Below are 9,948 nucleotides of genomic sequence, written 5' to 3' on the forward strand. Positions count from 1 at the left end.
ACTCACAATGCTGGGTCACATGACACTTTTCCCCATTTTATAGCAGAAATATTGAGATATAGTAAATTATAATGTTTTAAACATGGTATTTAAGATATTTAAAAGACCTACATTGTTGAAAATATATGTACAAAATGACTACAAGTGTCTTAAAAAACAGATCTCAGGCAGTGTGGGCAAAATGGTAAGACATTCAAATGTGCATCTCTGAGCATTTCAGATCATCATTAAATGTTAGATCTTATGATAATGTAGTATTTATACGTAAAATACCTATAGACATGGTGGAAATAGTAGGGATCAAGATCTTAATTACTACAGTAAGAATCCTCCAACTGCCCTAATTATTTACCTTTTATGGTCAAGGGAAATGCACTTCATCTGCATTGGGGATGTGGTGATTAAATTGGAATGCAAGTAAAACTTTCAATTGATTTCAATTGTCAAAAGATTTCAATTGTCCAAATACACACACTCACATGCACAGGTGATTACCCAGCCGCACAGAAAGTAGACTAGGACAAATATTTGCGCAAACTGATGAAGAGTGCTCTTCTATTTGCATAGTGTGGAGATAAGGTTGCGCTAATCGTAGCAGCCAGATCGTATCAAGCGAACCGTGTCACCTTCCGTGTGTTTATTTATGAAACGGAGGGCAAGGGCACTTCCTCGGTCTATGTGGGGTCATGCGGTGCCCACAACGTAAAGCCATAAAATGAATAGTGGCCTCTACGCACTCCCTCTCCATCTCTCCCCCTCTCCCCCTCTCTCCCTCTCCCCCTCTTTCTTTTTTCTCTCTCCCTTTTTTTGTAAGCCTTGCTCCTGATTGGTCCCTTGTGTAACACTGACAAACACCACTAGTGTATATATTGTAACACGGAGTCACGCATTTAGAACAAAATAAAATTCTCAGCTTCAAAGCAACTTGACGAACTGAGTTCAAGAGAGCAGAAATGAGAGCACAGATTCAGAAAGCCCCAGCGCAGATCCTTGAGGTGCTGAAGAAGAAGTCTGTCGGGCTGCAACACTGTAAACCAACATCCTCGGTGTGTGTGCTGGACTCCAAAGATGCTTTGCCCTGCCCTGGACACACTTTCCAGTCCATCCCAGGCCCAACAAGCTGGCCCCTGGTGGGGAACCTCATTGACATCATACGGAGAGGCGGCTTACAGAAACAGCACCAGACTGTGGTAACTAATATCAGTAGGAGTAGGACTACTAGTAGTAGTGGAAACAGTACTAATATACATGTCTATTTATTCCTTATAATATATGTTTGATAACTGTTTTACATTTTCTTTCTCAATAGTCTAATTGTTCTCACATGTTGTTGTTCGTCTTTATCTCATTAGATGGATTACCATAAGAAATTTGGCAAAATCTTTCGTATGAAAATGGGCTCATTCGAATCAGTGAACATTGGAGCGCCTTGCTTGCTGGAAGCTCTGTATAGGAAAGAGGGTAACTATCCCCAGAGACTGGAAATTAAACCATGGAAGGCATACAGAGATCTGCGAGATGAGGCTTACGGACTTCTCATCTTGTAAGTAATTCCCGTCTTCTAATTCCTTTTGTACTGATATGACTACTGAATAGATATTTAATATGAGTTTGTTTGTTTTATTCATGTCTGCTTTTATCTGCAGGGAAGGAAAGGACTGGCAAAGAGTAAGAAGCACTTTTCAGCATAAATTCATGAAACCAAATGAAGTCGTGAAACTCGATGGGAAAATTAATGAGGTTGGTATATGTTATGTGAAGGAAATATCAAGCTATCCTAAAAAATCTAACTTTCTCATGATTTATACTGTTTGTTTTCCTTCTTTGAAGGTTTTAGCTGATTTCCTTAATAGGATTGGAGAGGTTAATATGGAAGGAAAGATCAACGACTTGTATTTCGAATTGAACAAGTGGTCCTTTGAAAGTGAGTTTTTATTATTTAATATTGAAAAATGCAAATGTATTTACAGTTCATAATCCAAACTCTATATCTAATTATTTTATTAATATTTGTTTTAAACAAATATTTCAGCACTGTTTAAATGATCACATTATTACTGACTTTTGAACCATTTTCTATGTTACAGCAATTTGCTATGTGCTCTATGACAAACGATTTGGGATTTTGAAAGAAAACGCTGATGAAGAGGCAACTGACTTTATCACAGCGATAAAAACGGTATGCTGGTTATCTTATAAGCACAATGCAGTTTATCTGTACATTTCAGCAACTCAAACATTAGGATAACCTTTTCTCAGCCTCTGTTTGTTCCTATGTGTCGTTTGCCAGTCCTTTACACAGTTCACTGAGGTTACGTTACAGAATAAATTGTTACATCACATTTGTGTTTATGGGAACTGTTGCATGAGTCAGGCAGAATGTTTAGAACGTATACTGCTTTCTTGGTCATAGGTTTTTAGTCTGACAATTCACAGTAGTGTATAGAATATTAAATTCAAAATATAAATCAAGACCAATGTCAGATTATTAATGGTGACTGTCAATCAAAATAATCCAGGAATTATACTTTATATATCAACTGTGCCAGAATTGTGCCTTTTTCAATTGTGCATATGTTTAAACTGTACCATTTTATTTTAATGGCAGATGATGAACATGTTTGGCAAGATGATGGTGACTCCAGTTAGTCTTCACAAGAGCCTGAACACAAAGACATGGCAAAACCACACAGCTGCTTGGGACTGTATTTTTAATACAGGTAAAAATGCATTACTAATACAGCACATTTTTTTCCAGGTGATGTAACCTAAAATTCCTCGTTGATCCTGCCTTACACTGTTAGGGATCACTGTTGACCAATGTTCACATGTTGTTCTAGTTTCGAGCTTGTGAGTGGGAGGGGACAGAGTGTGTTGTAGTAAACTGCATGACCTAAGAATGCAGCCAAATATTTGTAAAGGAGGGAACAGGGGGGCAGGCCAAAAAAAAAGGTGGAAAAATGCTAACGTAAAGTTGAATACCCATAGTGCTGCAACTTGGCTTTTATACATTCTCACGCCAGGAATTAAAAACAGCAGTAGATCATGTACTGCTCAAAAGCATTAGTTTTCTAGGATTTATTGTTGTACTGCATGGTAAAATGTAATCAGCACATGATACCATTGATTAGACACACACTTTTTTTTTTCCAGCAAAAATCTACATTGACAAGAAGTTGAAGAGTGGAGATACCCATGGTTTCCTTAGTGATATCTACCATAACTGTCCACTTACCAAGAAGGAGCTGTATGCAGCAATAACCGAACTCCAGATTGGGGGTGTGGAAACAGTGAGTTTTAAAAAAATTCACAAAGAGGAATTAAAATTTGACCTTAGAAATGAGAAATTAGCTTATTTTAAAATAGTAATTAAGTCATTAGAAAAATTGTAAGGTTTAAAAATATAAAATGATAATTCTTATATGGAGATTATATCTATATGTAGTCCAAAAAATATATATGATATGAGCAGTTAAGTGCAGTTTCTAACAAATAAAAAAATCTTCTTTTCCCAATGCAGACGGCCAACAGTGCACTATGGGCCATTTTCAATCTCTCACGAAACCCCCATGCTCAGGACAAGTTGTTAAAGGAGATCAGAGATGTTGTACCTGCTGGACAGGTTCCATGTGCTGAGCATATTAAAAACATGCCATATCTCAAGGCATGTCTGAAGGAGTCCATGAGGTAGGTCATGAGGAGACGCTTAGATTTATATAACAATAAGAAGCTTGATTGATACCTACATTGTGTGAAGATAATGTGTTACATGGTTTGCAGCTATGCTGACAGCTGTTTAGCTTAAAATATTAGACAAAAGTTTTTTCTGCTACTCTACTCTGACAGGGTCAAAGACCAGGAAAAACAATCCTTTGTTCTCAGATTTGGTTCTGAGAGATTTTTAGTGGTACATACTGGTACATACGGGCAGCATAATGCTTTGACAGTCAAGTCATGAGACAGAAAGAAATGTTTTTGAACATTAATCAAGGATAATACTTCCACATGGTTCTAGGAATGTTGATGGTGTTTTGTGGGATTATCTTGCTTTGACTTATATTCACTTATGCATACCATTGCACAGTGTGGATGATTGATGTCAGCGTGTATCCTTTTTTCATTTTCTTTAAATTTTTTTTTACATAAACAGACTTTCACCCTCCATCCCCTTTACAAGTCGAACTTTGGACAGAGACACCTTGCTTGGGGAATACAGTTTACCTAAAGGGGTAAGAGCCATAATTGCTATTTCTGCAGTGCCACCTACAGACTGATTTCCATCATTACAAATAATTCTAATATAACAGTGTTAAATCATGTTAAATTATGTTAAATTATGCCCATTTGCAGACAGTTTTGATGATCAACAGCCAGGCACTTGGGTCTAATGAGGAGTACTTTGACAATGGGAAGCAGTTCATGCCAGAAAGGTGGCTCGAGAACAAAAACTCTATCAACCCATTTGCCCACGTACCTTTTGGCATAGGCAAAAGGATGTGCATTGGCCGGCGCCTGGCTGAGCTACAGATACAGCTCGCTCTGTGCTGGGTAAGAATAAATCTTTTGAGATGAATGAAATAAACAATAAAAAGTCAAATTTTTTTGTAGATTTATGATTTGGTATTTCTGTGTTATTTCCAACAGTTAATTCGTGATTATAAGATTGCAGCAACAGATTATGAGCCAGTGGAAGCTGTACATACTGGAACACTTGTGCCCAACCGAGAGCTTCCCGTGGCTTTCATTCATCGATAAGGTAAGAGAAGAACTATACTCATAAAAATTCAAATATATATTGATATCAGTATGGCAATGTAAATTCTGGTCAAATTACTTTGTAAAAGTATACATGTTTTTCCTTTTTGAAGACTTCTTCATTACTGTGTGGAAACTGATAACTCCATAGCCTTTAACCAGAAGTATTCAGAAGGCCTGGTTTTGCTGCTACTCTGCTGCTAAACATCAGAATGTATTGCTCTGATTATTACTTAAGTTATAATTGAGGTAATAATGAATCTTTAACTTACATTGTAAGTGATTAGTATTGTACATACAGTGTGTTCTATGTAAAGTAATATTCTACCATTATAGTTTTCACTACCTATCAGTTTAAATGAGCAAATTTATTCACTATAAAATCAATGTCATTTTTCTGCTGACATTATACGTATAACTACTTACAAAATAATTATTTTGTAACCTAAAATTTTAAATAACATATTTTTTGTACACCAAAATGTACCATAGTCTTAGATTATGTGTAAATGTTCCTAAATAATGTAAAACTTGAAGTGTTTGCAAAATGTTGATCTTATATTATGTTGTGTGTGTATATATATATATATATATATATATATATATATATATATATATATATATATATATATATATATATATATATATATATATATATATATATAAAACAATAGCAATGTTACCAATGTATTTTTTTATGTATCTGGAACATATTTGGGAATTAAATAATAAATGCATACATATTTATGTATGTTCATATATGAGTTCATAATTCTGTTTCATTACACATTTACTCATGGTCTGGTGTTTAGAAGCAACAGGAGACTTCCTATGGCCTGGCCTGCCAGTTGACCCAGAGTGTTCCAAAGTACAACGCAAGCCAGAGTAAACTAGAGCACAGTGCAGCCACAACCATTTAAATAGAGCAATTCTTCCACCACTTCCACTATTCTCTAACCATCCAGTCAATATCACATATTGTTGGATGCACACAAAATGAGTTATGTTACTAATCTATTATGCAGGGAGAAATGTGCAAATAGTAATTTTAGCTAGCATTTGAATAAAATTGATAGGAATAGAAAAAGTTAGTGAAAAAAAAAGATATCATAACAAAAGAGGTCACTAAAAAGATTTTATCGAAGAACAGCAGATAACCACAAAAGATGGTGCAAATCGTGGACACTTTTTTGTTTGTCAAACAAGATCTTCAATAAAGCCACAAATGTACTATATTACTTTGTATACATAAAAATATAAAAAGGTATAACATACCTATATAAATTAACCAGCATTTTCTGCCATCATCTCATCAATACCCTGCCATATTCTTGCTGTTTTTTAAAATCGAGAACCCTAATGCCATGTGGAATGGGAACACATGAAGACTGAACTAGAAAGCTGTTATAAGATGAGAGACATTTGCTCTTTCTTAAATGTTGAGTCTTGGTACTGATAGACTAAGATGATGCCATCCTCCAGAAAGTAGGCCAGTCAGACAGACAACATGATTGTGCATTCCTGTTATGGCAAACACTTGATTTGATCATCACCCACAGTCTACTGCAAATAGTTACATAGGTCTGCTTTTTGGACCGCTGCCTTATAAATTGGTCAGGGATTTGTCACTCAAAAGCCATGTGGTTTTACCAACTCTTTTGGCTACAGGTATCACTAAAAAAGAGTTCGAATCTAGTTTGGGATTCTACATGGTCTCCTGAAAGAAGTCTTAAAAGACTCAAAAAGCAATTGCAAGTCCCACACTGGGATCTTGGTTTGATAATGCTCTGCAACAATTGTCACAAACACCTTTAACAGAAATGTGGATGCACTGCCTAGTGGTTGCTGTACAAAGCACAAAATGTACACCAGGAACGTCTCCAGGTTACGTATGTAACCATGGTTCCTCCGATGGTATGAGACGCTGCATCAATAATGCTTTGGGAAAGCTTCTGCGTTGTCTACGCTCTGAATCATGTGTGTAATCAGTCTAATAGAAAGTGTGGCGTCACCAGTGGGGTGACGTCATGACCAGAAATCTATAAGCACATGGAGTGGAACTGGTGCTAGCTTCTAAAAGGGAAGGAAGCGCTGCAGGGATGCAGGCAGTGTGGCATGGAGACGCAGTGTCTCGTTCCCTTAGGGAACCATGGTTACATACGTAACCTTGAGATGTTCCACTTCAGGAACTCAAGCTGCGTCAACAACGCTTTTGAAACGTGAGTCCAATAACACCAGGCTGAACAATCCCTGCCTACTGTGGATGGGCACATCTACGTCAAAGGACAGAGGGACAGGAGTGGCACTAAGGTCAAAGCTATAAAACCTGACAAAGGTCAGCGGGGTGGACCAGCCCACAGCGTTGCAGATGTCTTGGAGGGTCTTGTCAGCTATTAAGGTCTAGCCAAGTCGGGAGGCGAAGCATATAAAGCGCGAGGATGGTGAGCTGGAAGTCGGAGCGCGTTGAGCATGAGCAGAGCTAAGCCGAGAACCGGAGTGCGTTCAGCAGAGATCCGTGGAGGGAAGAGTCGGGAAAACCGACCGGAAAGGCCGGAGATGGGAATAGTCAGGCGGAAACAGGTCAGTAACTTAGGGTTACATATTTCAGGGCAAAAAGGTGCAGTGTAATCAAAGCAAGCCTTAAAGACAATCTGGCACAGATTGGAGGTTTTCGGCGACCTTATATGTGTTTGCAAGATGGATGCCATTTCCATGCTTGACAAGGAAAGAATGCCTGGAGCATAACAGGTGATGGAATGACAGAGGGTACCTTGGGAACACACAGAAAGGCACTGGCCCTGCCTGGAGTAAATTCCAGGAAAGAAGGGGCCACATAGAGGGCCTTAAGATCCCCTACTCTCTTGAGAGAGAAGATGGTCAAGAGAAACACAGTATTGACTGTGAGGACTCTCAAAGGCACCTCGGTCAATGGCTCAAAGGGAGGCTAAGCCTCCGGGTACCACAGATAAAAAATTTGTCACCAATGGGTACTTCCCCAGCAAATGCCCCGCAAGGGGGGGCATGATAGGCTGCAATGGCAGAAATGTAAACCTTCAGGGTGTTCCAGCACTGGCCGGTCAGTTAACTGGATCTAAGCCGTGTTCACACCATACCATGAACAGGTGCCAACTTGTGGTGTACAACCTTCTTGTGGAGGGAGCTCTTGATTAAAGGATGGTCTCTATCACCTCAGTGGAGAGACCAGAGGTTCAGGGGCCAGAGCCACAGCCTCCACAGCTCAGGGCAGGGATGAATTACTGTGCCCCATGCCTAAAAGAGAAGATCCATCATGAGAGGGAAGGCGTACAGGTGCAGCCTTGGCTACGCCTGTACCATGGCATCCAGACCTAGAGGGGCTGAGGGGTTTGGGAGAGAACCAGAGGGGACAGTGTGATGTCTCTTGAGTCACAAACAGGTCAACCTTTGCTCTGTAAAATATCTCCCATATTTGCTTTACCACATCCGGGTGGAGTCGCCATTTCCCGGGCCTCGGCTCCTGTCTCGGAGGGTGTCTGCTCTCTCATTTAAGTGGCCTGGGATATACGCTGCCTTTAAAGGGAAAGCAGCTTCCCCTGGGCCCACATGAAGATTTGGCATGCCAGTTTGAAAGGCAGGCAAGATCACAGACACCCCCTAGTGCTTTATGTAGGAAACCACCAAAGTGTTGTTTGTACAGACCAACACATGTTGGCCTCTGAGGTCTGGTAGGACATGCTTCAAAGTTTTAAGCACAGCCAGCATCTATAGGCAATTGATATGTCACATCCGATAGGGCCTTCCCCAGAGACCTTGACTCATGACCACCCCCACCCCATGAGGGACACTTCTGTCGTAAGCGTTATGTGATGACCAGGAACTCCCAGCATGGGAATGTTGAGACCAGAACTCGGGATCCTCCACACATCTAATGCAGGAAGGCCTGCCATGTGACTTTGATTGAAGGGGACTGAACAAGAGAACCTGTGGGTCCTAAGCCACCACTAGAGGGGTTTAATATGCAGGGGCCCAGTGGAACCATATTGGACGCTGCTGCCATCAGACTCACCAGTCTTTGAAACTGCATCACAGTGAGTGACTGGCCTTCTCTCACTCTCTTGACGGCCGTGAGGACAACATGAGCAGAGGACAACTGCGCCCGCATGAGGGTTGAATCGCATACTACGCCTAAATAGGTGGTTCTCTATGGTGGAGAAAGGCGTTCAGCCGTAAACGCAGCCTCTTCAATGACATCTCGATGCTGGACTGCTAGCTGCCCCAATTGAGCCAATATCAAACGTCAAATTTAGATGTCATTTAGAAAATGGACACCCTGAAGTCTTAGCTGGACCACTGCCGCATCCACACATTTTCTGAAGCAAGACCAAAGGAAGGACCCAGAATTAGTAAGCTTCGGTTCCAAAAGCAAACTCCAGTAACTTCCTGTGAGATGGAAGGATGGTTACATGAAAGTATGCATACTTCTGATCTATCGTGACCTGATTATACTTCAGTCCTCAGACCTGATTTGAGACAAAACCTGATTCATGGTCAGCATCCTGAACCTAAATCTCAAAAGTGAGCGGTTTAGCCAATGAAGATCCAATATAGGACGCAACCCTCCGTCCTTTTTGTAAATTCTGAAGTTGCCGGCTGTAGTAGTCATAGTTCCCAAAAAGGATGGAGGGTTGCGTCGTATATTTGTCTAAGGAAGGAGCGGCTGAGACCCGAACTGAATCGTATAGCCTCTGTCTACAGTGTGCAAGTCCCAACGAGACACATCTAGCAGAACTTCACAGGCTGCTAGATAATCAGTTTCTTAAGGGAATCAGTCTCTCGATACTGACCTCTGGTGTGCCTGAAGTCAGAGCTATGCCCTGGTGCAGCTCTAGGGGCCTCCTAAAAGGCGTCAAACCCCCCAAGTCTGCTACGGTACCGGGTGGAAAATGAGGAGGGCACATGCTGGAGCTGGCCATGCCCTGAAGCAGTAAAAGTGGTAGGGGTAGCAAACCAGCTCCCTGAGGGCAGCTGGGCGGAGTGGGCACCATATACTGAGGTACACGGCACCCCCTTCCTGCCACAGTCCCCAGATGGTCCTGTATCTTCTATTCGGCCCAGCGATCCCTAGCAGGGTGAGTGTGAGTGTGAGTAGCAACGCTCTGCTTTTGCACCTCTCAGTGCCCGGAGGTGCTGACTTGAGAATGGGGCTGCGCCTGC

At 40.9% G+C, this 9,948-nt stretch overlaps 1 protein-coding gene across 1 annotated transcript; it reads left to right on the forward strand.

The window, feature by feature from the left end:
- The first annotated feature begins 871 nt into the window (after window positions 1–871).
- On the forward strand, window positions 872–5,349 carry cyp24a1 (cytochrome P450, family 24, subfamily A, polypeptide 1). Its single transcript, XM_083521894.1, has 12 exons — window positions 872–1,190; window positions 1,353–1,543; window positions 1,647–1,740; window positions 1,831–1,924; window positions 2,088–2,179; window positions 2,609–2,720; window positions 3,154–3,290; window positions 3,521–3,687; window positions 4,151–4,229; window positions 4,351–4,548; window positions 4,645–4,756; window positions 4,869–5,349. Exons 1-11 carry the CDS (start codon window positions 954–956, stop codon window positions 4,753–4,755), a joined length of 1,512 nt encoding a protein of 503 aa, XP_083378020.1. The 5' UTR covers window positions 872–953; the 3' UTR covers window position 4,756; window positions 4,869–5,349.
- Window positions 5,350–9,948: the final 4,599 nt, after the last annotated feature.

This window comes from Silurus aristotelis, assembly GCF_946808225.1.
Source record: "Silurus aristotelis genome assembly, chromosome: 2".
NCBI lineage: Eukaryota > Metazoa > Chordata > Actinopteri > Siluriformes > Siluridae > Silurus > Silurus aristotelis.